The sequence below is a fragment of the Papio anubis genome, chromosome 7, assembly GCF_008728515.1.
Source record: "Papio anubis isolate 15944 chromosome 7, Panubis1.0, whole genome shotgun sequence".
Classification (NCBI taxonomy): Eukaryota; Metazoa; Chordata; class Mammalia; order Primates; family Cercopithecidae; genus Papio; species Papio anubis.
In genome coordinates, this window is record NC_044982.1 from 116,314,005 (window position 1) to 116,334,844 (window position 20,840).

The 20,840-nt window shown below is 44.0% G+C and overlaps 1 protein-coding gene and 1 long non-coding RNA gene across 19 annotated transcripts in view; one reads left to right on the plus strand and one right to left on the minus strand.

The window, feature by feature from the left end:
• Positions 1-1,858: 1,858 nt before the first annotated feature.
• LOC108586760 lies at positions 1,859-10,562 on the minus strand. 2 transcript variants are annotated; one of them, XR_001904453.3, is made up of 4 exons: positions 9,199-10,562; positions 6,931-7,100; positions 4,740-4,876; positions 1,859-2,249 (listed from the first exon to the last, which is right to left on the minus strand). It is a non-coding gene; the product is annotated as an uncharacterized LOC108586760 (long non-coding RNA). The 2 variants fall into 2 exon arrangements; XR_001904452.3 differs by lacking the exon at positions 9,199-10,562 and having other exon boundaries at positions 6,931-7,217.
• Positions 10,563-10,623: 61 nt separating this feature from the next.
• Positions 10,624-20,840, plus strand: part of ADPGK (ADP dependent glucokinase) — a 36,054-nt gene continuing 25,837 nt past the window's right edge. For 6 of the 17 annotated variants that reach the window (XM_031668501.1, XM_003901161.4, XM_031668505.1 and 3 more), the window contains exons 1-2: positions 10,624-10,945; positions 19,906-20,131. In XM_031668501.1, coding sequence (XP_031524361.1) covers positions 10,713-10,945; positions 19,906-20,131 — 459 coding nt within the window. In that variant the 5' untranslated portion in view covers positions 10,624-10,712. Of the gene's footprint in view, positions 11,159-11,960; positions 12,008-19,905; positions 20,132-20,840 lie in introns of those variants that run through there. The other 11 variants (XM_031668503.1, XM_031668506.1, XM_031668513.1 and 8 more) reach the window with 8 other exon arrangements.

Here is a 20,840-nt window from a genome sequence, read left to right on the forward strand (position 1 = left end):
AACATGTATTATAGTTTCAACGTCAGGCTGACTTGCTTGCAGATCTGTTCACAATAAACTGTAATGCCTCTTTAAAGAAATATTTAGAAATACATTATTAAAAGTATTAATTCATTTAAAAAAATGTTAAGCATGAATGGGGACAAGGTGGGGAGAATGATTTGTCTGCTCTTTCTGGGAGGCCGGGGAGAAACATCCACGAGAAACCTGCAGGCCCTGCCACTGCTGCTGAGAGCCAGTGACCCCAAGGGCTGACCACTTGGGATGTTAGCTGCCCCTAGCCCAGGCACTGTGGTCTGGGTCTGTGGTATAAAGAAGGGCTATTGCCATAAAAGGAGATAGACACAACCAGCTTCAGTCTATCCTGCTTCCTGTCTCAGAATTATTATTATTATTTTTTTTTTTTTTTGAGATGGAGTTTTGCTCATTGCCTAGGCTGGAGTGCAATGGCGCGATTTCGGCTCACTGCAACCTCCACCTCCCAGGTTCAAGCAATTCTCCTGCCTCAACCTCCCAAGTAGCTGGGATTACAGGCACCTGCCACGACGCCCGGCTAATTTTTCTATTTTTAGTAGAGACGGGTTTCACCATGTTGGCCAGGCTGGTCTCAAACTCCTGACCTCGCGATCCGCCCACCTTGGCCTCCCAACAAAATTTTTTTAAAAACAAAGTATGGTATGTCTTTGGAAATCTGAGATTCAAATCTTAGCACCCTATATCCCCACCACCACTGCCATTAACAGTGCAGTTTGGAGCAAGTCACTTAATCTTTTCCAGCCCAGTTCCCATTTGTAGAATGGAAAGAATGACATCCATATAATGTGGTTGCTGAAAGATTCATTATTTTATTATTCAACAATTATTTATTGAGTGCCAGGCATTAATCTAGTCACTAAGACGAGGTCCATGTTCTCATGGAATTCATATTCTAACAGGGTAAGGTCACAACAAATAAATAATAAATGAAAAATATCAGATATTGATAAGTTTTAGACAGAAAATAAAATAGGGAGCTGGGAATGGTGGCTCACACCTGTAATCCCAGCTACCCAGGAGGCTGAGGTAGGAGATTGCTTGAGGCCAGGGGTTCAAGACTAGTGTGGACAACATAGTGAAACCCCCTTCTCTAAAAACAAATTAAAAAAAAAAAAACATTAGCCAGTGAAGGTGGCATGCACCTGTAGTCTCAGCTACTCAGGAGTCTGAGGAGGGAGGATTGCTTGAGCCCAAGTGTTTGGAGTTTGAGGCTGCAGTGAGCTATGATCATGCCACTGCACTCCAGCCTGGCTAACAGAGTAAGACCTCATCTCTAAAAATAAACAAATAAATAGGAAGAAGCAATAGAGACCTACAGGCTTATTATATTGATTGGTCAGTATAGCCCTTTTTGAGGAAATTGTATTTGAGCAGAGATATGAATGACATAAAGCAGCCAGGCATGCACAGATCAAGTCACAGAGTATTCCAGATGAAAGTAAGAGCCAGAGCAAAGACTCTTAGGAAGGGTAGGCTGGGCACGGTGGCTTACGCCTGTAATCCCAACACTTTGGGAGGCTGAGGCAGGCAGATCACGAGGTCAGGAGTTCAAGACCAGTCTAGTCAACATAGTGAAACCCCGTCTCTACTGAAAATACAAAAAATTAGCCACTGTGGTGGTACGCATCTGTAATCTCAGCTACTCAGGAGGCTGAGGCAGGAGAATCGCGTGAACCCAGGAGGCAGAGGGTGCAGTGAGACAAGATCGCACCATTGCACTCCAGCCTGGGCAACAGTGCGAGACTCCATCTCAAAAAAAAAAAAAAAAGGATATCAGGTAGCTTTTGTTCAATAATAAACCACTTCAAAATTCAGTGACATAAAAATAATAACCATTTATTTATTATTATTTTGTGGGTCAGTAATTTGGGCTGAGCTCAGCTGGGCTGTCTTCTGGTCTCAGATGATCTTACTTTTGTGTCAGTGGTCAGCTACTAATCAGCTAGGTGGCTTTGCTTCTTAGAGTTTGGCTGGCTATCAGCTGGAGTGATGGGAGCAAGCGGGCCATATATCTTTCATCTAGTAGGCTATCCCAGGCTTGTTGATAAGTCTTGTTGATATGTGGCAGTGCAGGGTTGCAACAGAGAGTGGAAACATGCAAGGCCTCCTCAGGCTTAGACTCAGAACCGGAACAATGTCACTTCTGCCATATTCTATTGGCAAGGCCAGCCCAGATTCAAATGGAGAAAGAGACATCACTCCTTGATGGGAGACTGAGAGACATGGTCACAGAGAAAAGAATTATGATATTTGTAACACACCCTGAGCAAGAATGAAAAATTCCAGCATGTCCAGAGCAATTGTTGGGGAGTGTTATGGGCTGAAGTCCTAATCCCTAGTACCTTGAATGTTACTGTATAGTATTTGAAGATAGGGTCTTTAAAAAGGTAACTAAGGTTAAATGAGGTCAGTAGGGTGGCCTCTAATCCAATATGACAGGTAAGGGAATGGAAAGACAGACAAGAAAATATTTCCAAATCACATGTCTAATAAAGGACTTGTATCTAGAGTACTTTTTTAATTCGGTAATAAGAAAAAATCAATCTAATAAAAATAGGCAAAAGATATGAACAGATACTTGACCAATGAAGATATGAAAAGATGCTCAACATCATTAATCATTAGGAAAATAAAAATTAAGACAATAGATATATCTACATATTTATTATAATGACTAAATTTAAAAGACTTACCATACCAAGTCTTGGCAAGCACATAGAAGAACTAGAACTCTAATAGAATGCTGGTAGGTATATAAAATGGTACAACAACTTTGGAAAACAATTTGGTAGTTTGTTAAAGAGTGAAACATACATCTATTACATGATTTGGGTATTCCATTCCTAGATATTTCCCAAGAGAAATTAAAGCCTACAAAAAGACCTGTACACAAATGCTCATAGCAACTTTATTTGTAATAGTCAAAAACTAGACAGAACCCAATGTCTATCAACAAATGATTAGATAAATAACGCTATATCCATACAGTGGAATACTATTCAGCAACAAAAAGCAATAAACTAGCACAATCTATAGAAGAAAAAATAACACATTTAAAAACTTTTATTCTGTGAAAGACTCCATTAAGAGGATGAAAAGACTGGAAGAAAATATTTGCATACCATGTATCTGGCAAAGGACTTTTATCTAGAATATATGATATATATTCTCAAAATTCAATAACAAAAAACAAACCATTCAATTAGAAAATGAGCAAAAGGCTCAAAGAGACGGCCGGTAGTAGTAGCTCATGCCTATAATCCCAGCACTTTGGGAGGCTGAGGCAGGCGGATCACTTGAGGTCAGAAGTTTGAGACCAGACTGGCCAACATGATGAAACCCCATTTCTACTTAAAAATATAAAAATTAGCTGGGTGTGGTGGTGCGCACAGGTAGTCCCAGCTACTTGGAAGGCTGAGGCTGGGGAATCACTTGAACCCAGGAGGCAGAGGTTGCAGTGAGCCAAGATCGTGCCACCACACTCCAGCCTGGGCAACAGGGCAAGACTTTGTCTCAAAAAAGAAAAAAAGAACCTGAAAAGACATTTCACTGAGGAAGATATATGGATAACAAATAAATACATGAAGAGATGCTCAATACTACTAGCCATTAGGGCAATGCAAACTAAGACCACAAACAGATGTCACTATCCACCCATTAGAACAAAACCTAAATTAGTGACAATATCAAGTGCTGGTGAGGATGTGAAGAAACTGGATTTCTCATATGCTGCCTATGGGGATGCAAAAAAAAAAAACTAAACATATGACCCAGCAATTGTATTCCTGGGTGTTTATCTCAGAGATATGAAATATGTCCACCCAATACTCTGTACATGATTGTTTATTGCAGCTTTATTTGCAACTGCCCCAAACTGGAAACAACCAAAATGTCCTTCAATGAGTGAATGACTAAGCTAACTGTGACACTTCCATACTATAGAATATTACTCAGTCAAAAAATAAAAATAAATAACAAAAATGAACTATTGACACATGCAACAGCGTGGATGCATCTCAAGGGTATTATGCTGTCAAAAGATCACATACTCTATGCTTCCATTTATAACATTCTCAGAATGACAAAATTAGAGTGATGCAAAGCAGATTGGTGGATGTCAGGGTCTAGAAATGGTAGAGGATGGGGGTTGGGTGTGACTCTAAAGGGATAGCGTGAGGGAGATCTTAGTGGTGATGGAACAGTTCTTGCACCTTGATTGAGTGGTGATTACCCGAATCTCCATATATAATAAAACGGCACAAAACTATACACATACCTTGCAGCAATGCCTGTTTACTGGTTTTGATGCTGCACTATAATTATGTAAGATATATCCATTGAGAGAAACTGGGTGAAGGGTACACAGACCCTACCATTTTGGCAACTTCTTGTGAGTATATAACTGTTTTGAAATTAAAAGTTTTTTAAAGAGCAATTAACAATTGATATTCGCTACAACCTAGATAAATCTCAAAATAATTATGCTGTAAGAAAAAAGCCACATCAAAAAGATTATGTACTGTATGATCCCAGTTATATAAAATTCTGCAAAGTATAAACTGAACTATAGTGACAGAAAGCAGATTGCCTAGGTACAGGGTGTGGGGGGATGTACGGGCAGGAAGGAGTAAGAGGGAAGGGTTACAAAGGGCCATGAGGAAACATTTGGGGTGATGGATATGTTTACTATATTACTATATTACCTTGATTGTAGTGATGGTTTTGTCAGAGGCATTCGAACCAGAGAGACTCCATTTTGAGTGAGGGCTAGGAAAATGAGGCTGAGAGTTGCTGGACTGAATTCCCAGAAAGTTAGGCATTCCTAGCCTCTAGATGTTTACTGTTAAGGGAACAAATTATTAATGTTTACTAAAACGGACCCAGACTTGGGAGTGTCCAGATATCTCAATATCTGGGGAACAAAGGCATTCCTAATTTTGCTTTAAAGATAATAATATTGATTCTTGCCAAATATCATAATTAAGAAAAGTAATAGTTTATCACAAACCCTTGTAGCAGAGCGCATCTCTCCATATATACAAGCATTGTACCTAGGGTGGATGCGTTCCTCCTCTTAATTTCGGAAACGTCCTGTTCTGTCTATGGAGTAGCCGTCCTTTCACCACTTTGCTTTCTTAATAAACTAGCTTTCGCTTTGCACTACAGACTCGCTCTGAATCCTTTTTTGCACAGGATCCAAGAACCCTCTCTTGGGGTCTGGATCGGGATCCCTTTCCTGTAACAGTTTCAGGGTGTATACATATGTTAAACTTATTAATTTGCACACTTTAAATATTATGCGCTTAATGCATATCAATTTCACTTCAATAAGCATACTAAAGATATTAAGTGCCTAGTAATAAAACTTACTAAAGACGTACAAATCCTCCACAAAAAGTCTAATATGCCATTGGGAGACATTTAGGTAGATCTAAATAAATGAAGGGCTCTACCATAGTCCTAGAATGATAAAAATCCTAATTGGGTTTTTTTGGGAGGGAGGGCAACAAGTTGATTCAAAAATGTATATGGGAATTTTATTTTATTTTATTTTATTTTAGTATATGGGAATTTCAAAAGGCCAAAGATAGCCAAGACAGAAGAGTAAGGCAAAAGAATTTACATTAACAGATATCAAGACAGAGAGATGCTGATAAACAAATAGACCAATGGAACAGATTGAAGAGCCCCAAAACAGATCCACACATACATAGACACGTGGTATTGGACAGAGGTGGGAATGCAGAGTCATTGAGAAATGACCAGTAAAAGGCACTGGGTAAACTGGGTATCTATAAGCATTCTTCTCACAACACACAAAAATCAATTCCAAGGTAGATTAAATACCTAAACATGAAATGTGAAAGCTTATAGCTCTTAGAAGGTTGTACAGGAAAATACCAGCATGATCCTGAGTACAGGAAGATTTTTTAAATAAGTAACAAAAAGCACCAATGATAAGGGGAAAGTAGTAATAAAAAAAAGAACAAAATGTTAACTATATAAAAAACTAAGAACTTTAAGGCTGTGCATGGTAGCTCACAATCATAATCCCAGCACTTTGGGAGGCCAAGGCAGGAGGATCTCGCGAGGCCAGGAGTTCAAAACCACCCTGAGCAACATAGAGAGATCCTATCTCTACAAAAATACATAAATAAGAATAATTTTTCATAGAACTCTACTCACTAAAGACATTATAAAGAGAATGAATAGTGACTGGGAGGGAGGCAAGATACTTGCAACTAACCAACAAATAGAAATGTCAAAACCACAGTAAGATACCACTACACACCCTACAAAATGACAAAGCTTTAAGAATCTGTTGGAGTGTATGTAGCTGGAGCAACAGAAATTCTCATATGCTGCCAGTGAGAAGATAAACTGGCATACTGCTTTGGAAAGATGTCAAACATTATATAGTAAAGTTGAAGACAGGCATATCATTGACCCAGAAATGTTATTTAGTTTCTACCCTGAAGAAATGGCTATACACATGTAACACAGCATGTACACAGCAACACTGTAATAGTAAAAAACTGGGAAAACTCCAAATGGTCTATTCATAGTACAATAGATAAATTTTAGTATTTTCATTCAGTGGGATATTATATAGATGCCAAAAAATAGAAAAGGCTACTGCATAGTGACCTATGCAGAAATGGCTGTCTTCCTTATAGTAAGAGAGTGACAGACCAGCAAGAAAGACTAAGAAGAAAATTAAATATAGCTCTCAGAACCAACCATAGCAACAGCAGGGAGTGTTTTGAATTCCAACATGTAGCAGACACTGTGCTAGACTGTCTTAAGATAACTCTACCTCCCACAACCATTCTGCAAAGTAGGAATTATTTTGCAGATAAGGAAACTGAAGAACAGAAAAGTTAAGTGACTTACCTGAGGACACACAGATAGCAGGTGACAGTGAAGATTTGCGACAAGGAATCAAATCCCACCTTCTTTCCATTGAAGTATGAACTGTTGATTGCTTGCAACAACCATTCACCACCTCTCCCTTCTTCCAGAACCCTGATTTTGTTAAGATGTACTGCCTCTTCTGTGCTGTCCTAGGGATGGCAGAGCAAAAGACAGAACAAGCCTGGGTCCCTGAGGACTCTCTGGCAATGCTGCCAGGCCATACCAGTTAGGTGTTTTTGCTACCTTTTATTTATTTTTCCTTTATTTTAGCTTTAGGCCCAGTGGTTGTAGAACTGCTAGAGTTCTTGAATCAAAAAGAAAATGTAGTTAGAAGGCAAACTTCCCATTTCCTTCCAAACCATTGCAAGTAATACCAAAACCCAAACCAGATCACTGTAGCAGATGCTACAAGGTCTACAACAGGACTGGTTTATGCAGCCTGCAGAAGAGAACGCAAGCAGGAAGGCCTGTGAGTGTAAAGGGCTCCAGCAAGCAGCCTGGTAGCAGTGTTCTGGGAAGCCTGAGATGGCTAAGAGAGCACTGTAAGGGTGGAGGACTGTGCTTTATCCTGCCCCCTGATTCATTTCCCTATGAAGCTCATAGGTCCTGGCCAGACAGAAGCCCACACAGTCCTGTGCCTCCTGCCTTTCTAGGCTCAGCGCTTCTTCCTGGTCCAAAGCAGTTAATTCCAAAGTGAAAATTCCAGGCCACTACGTTGTCACATCCTCTCAAGCTACAACCCGGTTCCCAGTCTGTGTAGGAAGTTCTATTACTATCAAGAAACTCTCATGTTCTTCTTACTGCTTTGCTGTTGACGTTCCTCTCATCTGGCTCCTGTGCCTCAACACCCCTGCCTCTCCCCTGCACTGGCCAGAGGCAGTCCATCCTCTGAGCACTTCTAGTCCCCTCCTGACCTCACATGAGTGAGGAGGATGTCTGATTGCCAAGGGCTATGGTTACAGACACAAAGCTTTCTCTTTTCGGGTGCTGGGATCCTTTATTCCATCTCTTTAATTTCTTTGGAGTTTTCTGTAACCTTCAAAATTGTGCTCTGACTCTGGCCTTTGGGTATGGCCTGTGGTGGGCTGTGTCCCTGGCATCAACAAAGGCTTTGACACAGCGTGGCCTTCAAAGAGCAGCTTGGATGAACCCGCAGGGGCCTGGAGCTGCAAGGAAAGTGGGTTAGCCCAGCTTTCACAGGGACTGTTTGGGCCCACTTTAGTTTTTGCTACATGTGGGAACAAATGTGCCCCTTCAGGCACACATGGGGGTGGGTATTTTTGTTAAAGCCAAAACCTTCAGCTAATTTGGAAGCTGACAGGATTCTGCTAAGTCTTTGTGTTAACACAGTATCTGCTCCCTGGCCTTCCAGGTCAGGATCTTGGGTGGGACACCTGGAGCCTCCATTTGCCTCTGAATTTTCTGGAACAAAATTGCTTTTCGTCTCTCATTTCAAGGTCCTAGGAGAAATAACCAATAGCAAAGGCCATGTCTGGAAGCCATTTGGGTGGGGGCAGGGGGTGTCTTGAGGTCTGCCCAGCCCAGCCCTTTCCTCTTTGTTCAGCCTAGGCAATGAAGTCACAGCTGCCCACTCAGAGCTGTTTTAATTGTCCCCAGAAACCTAACTTCTAGAAAAACAATTGGCTTGCAAAGGATTCCAGACTCTCTGAACAGACAGATGATCAGAATCTTTTCTGATTTTCATTAAGGAAATATTTCAAGAGGGACTGTGGCACCAAGACAGTGAATGCCTGCCCCTGAGCCCCTGATGAGAAGGAATTAAGGGCCCTGTGACTATGTATGTGACCAGAAGCCACATCAGGCTCCACCAGGCCTGGCAACTGTCCCTGATGGTCTGTTCTTCACCTCCTGTGGCTCCTGACTCTTCAGTTCTCAGTTGGAATTGAGGTCAGCCCTCTCGTTTCCTTGTCTGGCCCCTTCACCACCCACAATGCAAACCCATACTGAGGGACCAACCAGCAAGAGGCCCAGAGCAGCCCCCATAGCAACCAGAGGGGGCCAAGCTTGCTGCCACAGCCCACAACACGCCAACACCCCATTTAGACTTTTACATGAGAAATAAACATCCACTTGGTTCAACTGCTATTGTTTCGTCTCTATGACTAAATCAAAAGTCCTCCTAGAGGACTAGGACTAGATCTACTGTCTGTTCTATGGCCTTCCCACAGTTCAGCTTCCTGTGCTCCCCAAAACTTCACCTTGGAAACATATTTAACTGGTTCTGACCTTCAGCCTTGTGTGACTGTGGGTCCACAGCTAATATCAAATAACTGCAGACACCAGACACTTGGTTAAAATTCTCAATAGAGGAAAATGGTCGCTGGACAGTCAGCAGACTCACTGTTTTCAGGTCAGCTGCTGGCTCAGTCCCCTCTGGGTGCCAGGGAAACCTGACAGCTGAGGGTTGTGATAAGGAGCAGTTTCTCTAGGAACTGACTGACATGTCTCCCTGAGGAGAGAGAAGTGACAGGCAACTCTAGGGAAGATGGCTTTCATGGCTTCACAAATATCTCACTGGCTCTTTGGCTTCTTCTCCAAGGTAGCCCAGATCTCTTCCTGTGTGAATATCTTTGTCGAAAGGGATGGCATGGTCAGGTAGGCCAGGTAGGATCAACTGAGGGAAGGTAGATGACCAGGATGGAGAAAAGCTGATGAGGTGGGGCTGAGGAGAATGAAGACTAATGCCCAAGATCAAAGTTAGGGAAATAAAGTGTCGCTGCCAACTCCAAACGTCAGGGTCACACTGGAAAACTGGACACAAAGCCAACGTCAGGAGCCAACAGAGCTGGAAAACTGGAAACAGGCCAGGGAACAAGACTAGGCCGGGCATGATGGCTGCTGAGAATGAGCTGGTACCAAGCCTAGCTTCATTGTCTCTCAACATAGCCTCATGCACAGAAAAGTCATATCAACGAAGAGAGAGCTGGGTTTAAGTGATGTCACCAAGGGGGAACAAAAGAAAACAACGTTCCTTAACCCAGGTCCGTAACTCTCGTGTTGTGCACAAGATTGTGTACATTTTCCAGAGTTTGCTAAAGGGAACAGCGCCCCCAAAAGGGTTATTTTAAGGTTTGATTGTGGACTCTGGTTATCCAGAAGAGGACGATCTCTGCCGATCTCTGCGGGCTCTCCTGTCTCGACGAAGTCCTTTAGTGCCTGAGGGTCTCGGCCACCTTCCAAAGGGGCGGAATCCCCCTGCCTCGCGTACCCCAGGGGTCTCAGTAGCGCTGCTGTTCTGTGAGCCTACTCCTCTTAGAAGCGCCGAGCACCAGGCCTGGAAGAGGACGAGTCTAGTAAATGAGGGGACACGGGGCGGACGGAGGTATTAAAAGATGGGGGTGTGATCTGTGCCAATGGGGACACTGACTGGTTCGAATATTAACGCGAGGTTTGTCCGCTTCTTCACAATCTGTCCGTTTTACTGGGAAAGCAAATGTGTTCCCATCCCTCTATCTGGGGATACGGTTAGAGTTCCGGGAAGCGGGGTGCAGCGCCCGGACTGGCACAACTGCCATTGTCCCACCTCCTCCGGGGCCGCAACACCGCAGTGCCGGGACTCGGACTGAGCCGAGGGCTCCCCACTCGCTACGTCGTGGCACCGCCCGTCGCCCCGCCCCTTGGGGAGCCCGTGGCGCGCCCTTTTGACGTAGTGCTTGTGTCAACATCAGCGCGCGCCGAGCCCGGAAGAGGCGCGGACTAGGAAAGGAGTCGGTTCGCGCAGCTGCTGCGCCTCGGTCCCCATGGCGCTGTGGCGCGGCTCCGCGTACGCGGGCTTCCTGGCGCTGGCCGTGGGCTGCGTCTTCCTGCTGGAGCCAGAGCTGCCAGGCTCGGCGCTGCGCTCTCTGTGGAGCTCGCTGTGTCTGGGGCCCGCGCCTGCGCCCCCAGGACCCGTCTCCCCTGAGGGCCGGTTGGCGGCAGCCTGGGACGCGCTTATCGTGCGGCCAGTCCGGCGCTGGCGCCGCGTGGCAGTGGGGTGAGTGCCAGCGGGGCCTGGGTCTCTGAACCTCCGAGGTCCGCCTTGGAGGTCGGGCGGAGCCGGCCAGAAACAGGGCTTCCCAGAGGTCCCCGGGAGGCGCTGCTGTCCGCGCTGGCCCCTTGGCAAGAAGCGTCGGACGTCTGAGTGGAACCCGGTTCGTCACCGCTGCTCTTTCCACTCGGCTGGCCTCTGCACCTTTCTCTGATCCCGGTAGGACCAGCCCTAACAGCTTCTTGCTAATCCCTCTTTGTCTGACACCTTTCTCCGAGCCTTGTTCCTCGTTCCAACTTTTAGCCCCTTCTCTTCTGGCGACTGTTGTTTTGCAGTCAAAGATACTTGACCTTACCCACTTTGACAACACTCGTCTTCCTCTTTCTTCTGAACTTCTTGAAGACGAGTGATTTCTGCCTTTACCCACTTGCTTTCGTAACGCCGTGTAGTCTGGAAACCACACGACTGTACTGCAGCTCCTCTCTGATTTGCCTTTTTGAGTCTTCATTATCTGCTCTCTGCAGCCTTCCATGCATTGAACACGTCCTTCTTCGTGAAACTCTTTTCTTCCCCTGACTTCAGTGACGTTGCATATTTAAGGTTCTTCCAAATCACAGTGCCTCCTTTCTTTGTACTTTTCCTTGGGAATGTAATTATTCCCTTTATAGTGTTGATATTGTAAACACTAACTTTAGTCTCTGACTCAGTTCAATTTGACTTTCTTGCCATGACCTCAGAGTTATGTATAACCACCACATAAAAGCAGGCCCTCTACCATGTAGACTACTACTTTCTGTGGAGTGTTGGGACTGGGAGGGGTAAAGTAGAGCAAACTTGTCCTGAAGATTAAATGACATAATTCATGTAATCTCTCTAGCATGGTGCTTGCTTTAAAAAGCATTCGATATTAGCTATAATTTTTTTTGTTTTATTTTTTTGGACACAGGGTCTCTCTCTCTCTGTCGCCTAGGCTGGAGTGCAGTGGCGCAATCACTGCTCACTGCAGCCTCGACCTCCCAAGCTCAAGAGATCCTTCTGCCTCAGCCTCTGGAGTAGCTGGGACAACAGGCAAGCACCACCACGCCCAACCATTTTTTTATTTTTTTTATTTTTTTTATTTTTGTTAGTAGAGTCGAGGTCTTGCTATATTGCCTAGGCTGGTCTCGAACTCCTGAGCTCAAGCGAACCTCCCACCTTGGCCTCCCAAAGTGCTGGGATTAAATTGTCCTTCCTTGCTTTATGTGCGTTCATTCAGCAGATATTCACCAGCTACATGGTTAGTGTCAGTTCTGTTCTAGGTTCTTAAGATACAGAGATGGGTGAAGCAAGGTCCCCGCCTCACTTATTGGAAAAACACATATTATTGTATCAGTCTACTTGGACTGCTAGAACAGAATACCACATATTAGGTGGATTAAACAACAGAAATCTGTTTTATCACGGATCTGGAGGCTGATAGTCCGAGATCAAGGTACTGGCAGGATTGGTTTTTGATGTTGCCTCCCTTCCTAGCTTGCAGCGAGCTGACTTTTCACTGTTAGCCTGCGCATGCATGCTCCTGGTGCCTTTCACTCCTCTTATATGGACACTAGGTCCTTTTGGAACAGGGCTCACCCTTGTGACCTTATTTAACCTTAATTACTTCCTTAAAGGCCCCATGTCCAAATATAGTCACATTGGGAATTAGGGTTTCAGCATATGAATTGGTGGGGGGTGGACAGTTCAGTCTATAACAATTATGGTTAGAAGAGGAACATCCCACGAGGACCAGGCAGACGCCTTAATGCCTTTTACGACCTAATCTTAGAAGCACATAGGAACTCTTCTACCAGAGTCACAGGTCCACCTGGTTTTAAGGGAGGGGACATAGAACAAACATTGATGGGAGGAGCATCCGTGTCACGTTGTGAAGAGAACATGTGGAATGGGACATCTTATTGCGACCATCTTGGAAAATATATTTTACTACGGTGACTTTCATAGGACAGACACTAAAGAAGAAATGAGATTTCTCCAAGCCAAAGTGGGAACAAGTCCACCTAGGCAAGAGAACCAAATGTGAAAAAGTACATGGTTGGTTTGGGAACAGGTCAGCCTTGTTTTCGAGCAAGAATCTTATGGTAGAGGGTTGTAAAGAGATGATGCTGACAACGAAGGGCCGGACCAGATTGTGAAGGGCTTTTTATGGGGAAGCCATAAAGGCTTATAAGCAGTTAACTGATGACAAGTTCTTTGTTGAGAATTGGTGGGAATGTGAAGGGTGGATTTTGAGCAGTGGTTCTAACCTGTTTCACTGCTTCTCATCATTTATTTCCCAAAGAGGATTTTTTTTGAGATGGAATCTGGCTGTGTCGCCCAGGCTGGAGTGCAGTGGCGCGATCTCGGCTCACTACAAGCTCTGCCTCCCGGGTTCACGCCATTCTCCTGCCTCAGCCTCCCGAGTAGCTGGGACTACAGGTGCCCACCACCATGCCCAGCTGATTTTTTGTATTTTTAGTAGAGACAGGGTTTCACTGTGTTAGCCAGGATGGTCTCGATCTCCTGACCTCGTGATCTGCCCGCCTCGGCCTCCCAAAGTGCTGGGATTACAGGTGTGAGCCACTGCGCCCGGCCCCAAAGAGGATTTTTAGCCCAAAGATAGGGGGATTTAGGAGGGACGAGGGGAAGCAGGTGCAGTACTTGTATTCTTGTATCAGAATCTCATTTTGAGGTTGTAGTTTGACTTCTCTAGAGACGTATTCACACTCTCACACAGACACACTCAAAATGCAATTTAATGTGATTCATAAGGAGGAATATCTTGAGACTCTGACACTGGTATAAGAGGCCGTTGTAGGGTTTGTGTAAAGGGAGAAAGGAGCCTGAACCAGACTTGGCAATGATGTAGAACAGGTGAGATTTGAGAGATAACCTGAATAATAGGTTGGATGTGGTGGAGTAAAGAAAGGCAGTCAAAAACGACAGGTTTTAGTATTGGATATCTTGTTTAGTTTTTGTTTTCTGTTTGAGACAGCATCTCGCTCTGTCACCCAGGCTGGAGTGTGCAGTTTCATGATCAAGCTCACTATGGCCTTGACCTGTCATGCTCAGTGTCCCAAGTAGCTGGAACTACAGGCATGTACCACCACGCGCGGCTAATTTTTATATTTTTGGTAGGGACAGGATTTGCCAAGTTGCTCAGGCTGGTCTTGAACTACTGAGTTCAGGCCTTGCCTCCCATCTTGGCCTCTGAAAGTGCTGGAATTACAGCTGTAAACCACCTCACCCAGCCCAGTATTAAATATAACAACTAATATGATTAGGCTTTGTGTCCCCACCCAAATCTCATCTTGAATTGTAATCCCCATAAGCTAATCAAAGGAGAGACCAGGTGGAGGTAATTGAATCACGGGGGCGGTTCCCCCGTTCTGTTCTGATAGTGAGTGAGTTCTCATGAGATCCTTTGGTTTTATAAGGGGCTCTTCCCTGCTATTCGCTTGGCACGTCTCCTTCCTGACACCTGAAGAATAGGGTGCCTTGTTTCCCCTTCCCCTTCTACCATGAGTAAGCTTCCTGAGGCCTCCCCAGCCATGCTGAACTGTGAGTCAATTAAACCTCTGGCCTTTATACATTACTCAGTCCCGGGCAATCATTATACCATTATGAAAATTGACCAGTGCAACAACTTTATGAGGCAGGCAGATAACAGACATTATCACCAAGTCTTCACACATTGATTTATTTGCCCAAGATCTTGCAGCTATCAAGTGCCAGAGGAGCAATTGAAGCCTGGTCTTTCCCATTTCTGGTTCCTGGTTGATGCCATGTTATTGCCATTAAGAGAGATTTAAGAAAAACAAGTTTAAAAAGATAAATTGGATTTCAGAGGAGAAATATACATACATTGTTATGGGATTTCAGATGAAGCTTCTCTGTCAGCTACTGAAAATGAGAAGCTGGTTTTTAGGAATATATTGAGAAACAGGATTGCAAATTTTGGAGACACTGGTACTTAGGTTGAAGCCAGAGACTGTATAGGATCACCCAGGAAGAGAAGAAGAGAAGGTAAAAATGGTAAAGGTGGAATTCTGGGAGGCACTTAAGGGGCTGGTGGAAAGGGGTCAAAGAAGTAAAGGACAGGAGTTTTAAGGTGTTTAAGGTGTTTCTAGGAAACTTCCCCTGCTTCTAAATCAGACTCTGGTACCTGTTGTTCATTGGTTTAAAAATGATGAAACCCAGCGGGCACGGTGGCTCACGCCTGTAATCCCAGCACTTTGGGAGGCTGAGGTGGGCGGATCACCTGAGGTCAGGAGTTCGAGACCAGCCTGACCAACATGGAGAAACCCCCATCTCTACTAAAAATACAAAATTAGCCGGGCGTGATGGTGCATGCCTGTGATCCCAGCTACTCGGGAGGCTGAGGCAGGACAATTGCTTGAACCTGGGAGATGGAGGCTGTGGTGAGCCGAGATCGTGTCATTGCACTCCATCCAGCCTGGGCAACAAGAGTGAAACTCCGTCTCAAACAACAAAACACCCTTATGCTAATATTTATTGCCTCTGGAACTGGCTTCACCCCTACCCTTGAAACATATCTTGGTCTTCTCCCCTGTATGAATTCTCCACTGTAGCTAGATCATTCTTTATTGTATCCAAACACAAGGTTAATCCCTTCGTGTACAATTTTGCTTGTGTGTACTTCCTACGTGGGCTTCAGTATCAGATAAATCTGGGTTTGAATTTCAGATCCGCCTGTCTGTGGCTTTTGAAATGTTAGTTAATCCACAGCTTCACTTTTCTTAGCTAAAAGCAGTGATGACTACTTAGCAGTCTTACAGCATTTTGCAAATAGGTTTAATCTATCTGAAAATGCCTGCCTAGCATGGAGTGCTTCTTAAAGATCAGCCGCCTTTCTCTGTCTAGATGCAGGAGCTAGGGTTCAGCCCAGGGACCACTGCCTTTTTTTCCCGTCTCTTTACAGTTCTGTGTCTTAACGATTATGATTAGCTCTTATAACAGCTGATGCATGTAATGTAAAACTAGCGAAAACCTTAGAAAAATCTCCGGACGCGGTGGCTCACGCCTGTAATCCCAGCACTTTGGGAGGCCAAGGCAGGTGGATCACGAGGTCAGGAGATCGAGATCATCCTGGCTAACATGGTGAAACCCCGTCTCTACTAAAAATACAAAAAATTAGCCGGGTGTGGTGGCGGGCGTCTGTAGTTCCAGCTACTCGGGAGGCTGAGGCAGGAGAAAGGTGTGAACTCAGGAGGCAGAGCTTGCAGTGAGCCGAGATCGCGCCACTGCACTTCAGCCTGGGTGATAGAGCGAGACTCCGTCTCAAAAAAAAGAAAACCTTAGAAAACATTTTACAGGTGATGAAACAGAAGGGAGGAGATAGGAAACATCATCTTTACCTTAGAGGCACTTAAGGTCTAGATGGGAGAACTATGCCCTCTTTCCCAGCCCCCCCAGCCCATTTTGACATTCAGCATCTATTGTCTTGACCTATTTTCCAGTTGTTTCGTCTGTGTTTTCTCCAAAATCACACTGTCATCTAATACACATTTTTTACTGATGTGTGAGATTCTGCTTGCACGTCAGATGAGCATAATTTTGTTTTCTGATTCTTTAACTGTGTCTCCCTTTATTTCCCCTTGATAATACAACATCTTAGGTAATAATGCTTTTTACATTTTGGGATGCTATTGAGATGAGAAAGTGCAGAGAAAGATTCTTATTCTGGTTAAAGTATTATAAAACAGAACAAGAAAGTACATGTAAAGTACTCGTTTGGCATCTAGCATGTAGTAGATGTTCAGTGTTTTTTTGAGAAAGGGTCCTGCTCTCTCGCCCAGGCTGAAGAGCAGTGGTGCCATCTTGGTTCACTGCAACCTCTGCCTCCCAGGCTCAGGTGATCCTCCTGCCTCAGCTTCCTGAGTAGCTGGGGCTGCAGGTGTGCACCACCACACCTGGGTAATTTTTGTATTTTTTGTAGAGATGGGGTCTTGCTATATTGCTCAGGCTGGTCTGGAACTCCTAGGCTCAGGTGATCTACCCGCCTTGGCCTCCCAAAGTGCTGGGGTTACAAGTGTGAGCCACTGTGCTCAGCCTGGTTATTTTAATTATAAAAAGTTATCAAGTAAACCATGAACCAGTCTGAGAAACTGGTTATTTTCCCTCAGTATTCCTGATGTGATTAGGTGAGGGATGGAAAATGTTCCATGATAGTGATATTTTGTAACTCAAAATTAGTTCTGTTGGGTTTTGCCTTGTGTCACAAAATATACTGAACAGCTTTCCCCATTCTCATCTTTGAGGAGTCAGACTGTTTAAAATCTCAGCAGTACTAGATATGGAGAGTGGGGTGTTTATAGTTTTTGTTTGTTTGTTTGTTTTTTGAGACAGAGTCTCACTCTGTCACCCAGGCTGGAGTACCGTGGCACAGTCTCAGCCCACTGCAACCTCCACCTTCCGGGTTCAAGCGATTCTCCTGCATCAGCCTCCCAAGTAGCTGGGATTACAGGTGCCCACCACCATGCCCAGCTAATTTTTGTATTTTCAGTAGAGACGGGGTTTCACCATCTTGGCCGGGCTGGTCTTGAACTCCTGACCTCATGATCCACCCGCCTCAGCCTCCCAAAGTGCTGGGATTACAGGCTTGAGGGTGTTTATAGTTTTTGAAGTAGTTATTTTCAAAGGCAGATTTCCCTCCGTTTCTGAACCTTCACTCTTCAGACTCGGGACCCAAATCCATTTGGATACAATTTTTAGACTGGGCTGTCTGGAGGAAATGGTATCCCTCCTTACTCAAGCCCTCATTGTCTGAAACTTAAGAACCTGCTGGCATCTGAAAGCCAGAGATACTTGTATTCCTATTGATTCTACCTACCAATCTAATGCTGCATTCATTAGAAATAAAGGGCACCATGTCTGAGGTAAAATTGAGACAGTTTGCAAGGTGTGTTTGGTTTCTTTACATTGAAGGCTGTGAAAGGAAAGATTTTAAAGATATTTTTAAGCAACTGCCACGTGCGTGTCCAGAATAGCCCCTTCTGTATGTGTCATGGAGAAGTTCTGGCTTATATTTTCAGTGTTTCTTTGCTATAAATCATCCCTCTTTTAAAGAGAAGAGCCAAATAATTAGAGTAGCTAGATGTTTTATGCACTGAAAGGCGTAGTAGCTCTTAGGTTATGCTTCTTCAGTTGACCAGTCATTATGTATGTCGAACAAGAAACTGTGAGTATTTAAATGCTATTTGATAGGCAAAACTCCTTTCAAAACATGAATCCCTAGGGGAAGAATTAATAAAAAGGACCCTTATAATGAAGATGCAGTCTGCTTGTGTCTTGGGGGAGGATTTCTCTTCCTTGCCCTTGTAAATCTTCCTTAAGTGATGTAAATAATATCTAGTCTGCATACAAACCTTTTTAAAGTTATATCATTTTAAAAATTATAAAAGGAACACATGCATGTTAAAAGTAGGAATATACCTGGTAAAATTCCTCTTCATCCCAGTCTCATTCCTCTTCATTTTTGAAAGAGACTAAAAGGGAAATGTAACTATGCATTTTACACCAAAATTTCATCCATTGGGACATTTTTATGAATGAGTTTACCTTGTGGTTTCAGAGCTGGTCAGAATTAACTCTGAAGCCCAGTCACCCGTATCATTAGGGGCCGTCTCAGTTGGCCGGCTGGAAGCTGTCTGTATGGTAATCCAACCTCACTGGCCAGAATGACATCCCAATAGGCAGAGGCAGGAATAAAGATTACCATGATAGGGGTAGGGGCAGGAAGACCTCATCTAACTACCTTAATTATTTAAATGTTCTCTTTAAAAGAGGGATGACTTAGCAAAGAAACCCTGAAAATATAAGACAGACCTTCTCCATACACACATAGGAGAGGCCATGCCAGACAACCTTAGTACAAGTTGAGCATCCAAAATGCTCTGAAATCCAAAACTTTGGGGCACTGACATGATGCTGCTGATGTATATTAAATATTTATATGTGAAAATTCCACCCACACATAAGGAATACAAACTTTATTTCATGGACAAAAGTATTTAAAACACTGTATAAAGTTACCTTCAGGCTGTATGTATGAAGTATATGTGAAATGGATTTGTGTTTGGACGTGAGTCACATTCCCAGGATATCTCATGTATATGTAAATATTCCAAAATCAGAAACACTTCTGATCTCAAGCTCTTCAGATAAGGCATTCAACCTGTACTTTATAATTTCCACCGAGACAACCAAGAGTGGCAGGTCTTTAACGTTCATGGGTCAGTCCTGTGAACACTGGCCAAAGGGTGAGTTCTTACAATGCCGCAGGTGTGCCTAAGTCTGTAAACCACCACTAAAGTCTAAGAGACAGGGTTTCAGCTGGGAGTACTCGGCATTTAGTAATTTATTGTATCTTGCCACCATCCTCATTTGTCTTTGGAGGGAAGATGCCTGATACTTAGCCTTTGACTGAAACACGTATTTTGCTTACTCTGCCAATTGCTGTTCCTAAGTATACATTCACATATTTAATCTTAACCATAGCTCTATGAGTTAAATGCTCATATTATTGCCATTTTGTGGATGAGGAAACCAAGGCACAGAGAAATTAGTGACTTGCCCAAGTCACACAGCCAGCATGAATCCAGTTTGGCTCTGCCAGCGTTTTCTCAGAAATGTTACATTTTTGTTACAGTAGCTTTGTTCTGAAATGCTAAGCACCTGTCTTCTCACTGTGTAACTAGTGTAAATGTTTGCCAAACTATTGAGGAGTCCTGTGTTCTGATCCTAATACATACATCCAGTTAATGTAATTTTTCTCCTGCCATGTGCTATTTCCTCTCCCAGGTTTCAGATCTACTTCCCCTGTTTTTCTGTTGAATAAGGTTCTGAGAAACATTTTCCTTTTGTTAAATGCAAAACGGTTACTTGGTGCTTCTGCTGCTTTCACACAGTTTTTTTCCTCCTTCCAGAGTCAATGCATGTGTTGATGTGGTGCTCTCAGGGGTGAAGCTCTTGCAGGCACTTGGCCTTAGTCCTGGGAATGGGAAAGATCACAGCGTTCTGCATTCAAGGAATGATCTGGAAGAAGCCTTCATTCACTTCATGGGGAAGGGAGCAGCTGCTGAGCGCTTCTTCAGTGATAAGGAAACTTTTCACGACATTGCCCAGGTTGCATCAGAGTTCCCAGGAGCCCAGGTCTGTTTGGTTCAGCAGTAGTAAATTAAGGGTGGGAAAAGATGCCTTCTTCATATGGTTCCTAGAAGCAAGCAAGCAACTTTTCATTCCAGTTTGAAGAGGAGGGGAGCAAAATCACCCCTGGTTGAAAACTGTGGGTCTAGGTTGATGGTTCTCAGACTTGAGCATGTGTCAGAATCATTTGGAGAGGCTGTTGAAACACAGATTTCTGGGCCTACTACCAGAGTTCTGATTCAGTAGATGTGGGATGAGACCCAATAATTTACCTTTCCAATGAGTTTCGTGGTTGATCGTGTAGGTCTGAGAATCTCATTTTGAGAACCACTGGTCTGCAGCGTAGAACCTGTCAGAGTTAGAACCTTAGTGGTTTCCAAGCTCACCTGGTGAATATATACAAAGCCCTGCATGGTCCAGGCACTTCCTGGAGGTTCACGTGGAATAAGAGGCAGTGCTGAGGCTGGAGACCGAACCATGGCTCTTCCTACCTCACCCCAGTATGCCTGCTCCTACATGTACCCTCATGCCTCTTGAGGCTAAGTTTTGGTTGTTTGGTTATCTCCCGTGTCTTGCCCTCACCCCATTCTTCCTCCTCATTTAAACCTTCTTTTGGCTGGGCACCCAGTCTAGGTTGGTAGTTCTAGCCAGGGACGCTCTTAATGCCATTTTTAATTGGCACCTTTCACAGACAAACCTTTGTGACTGCTTTTTT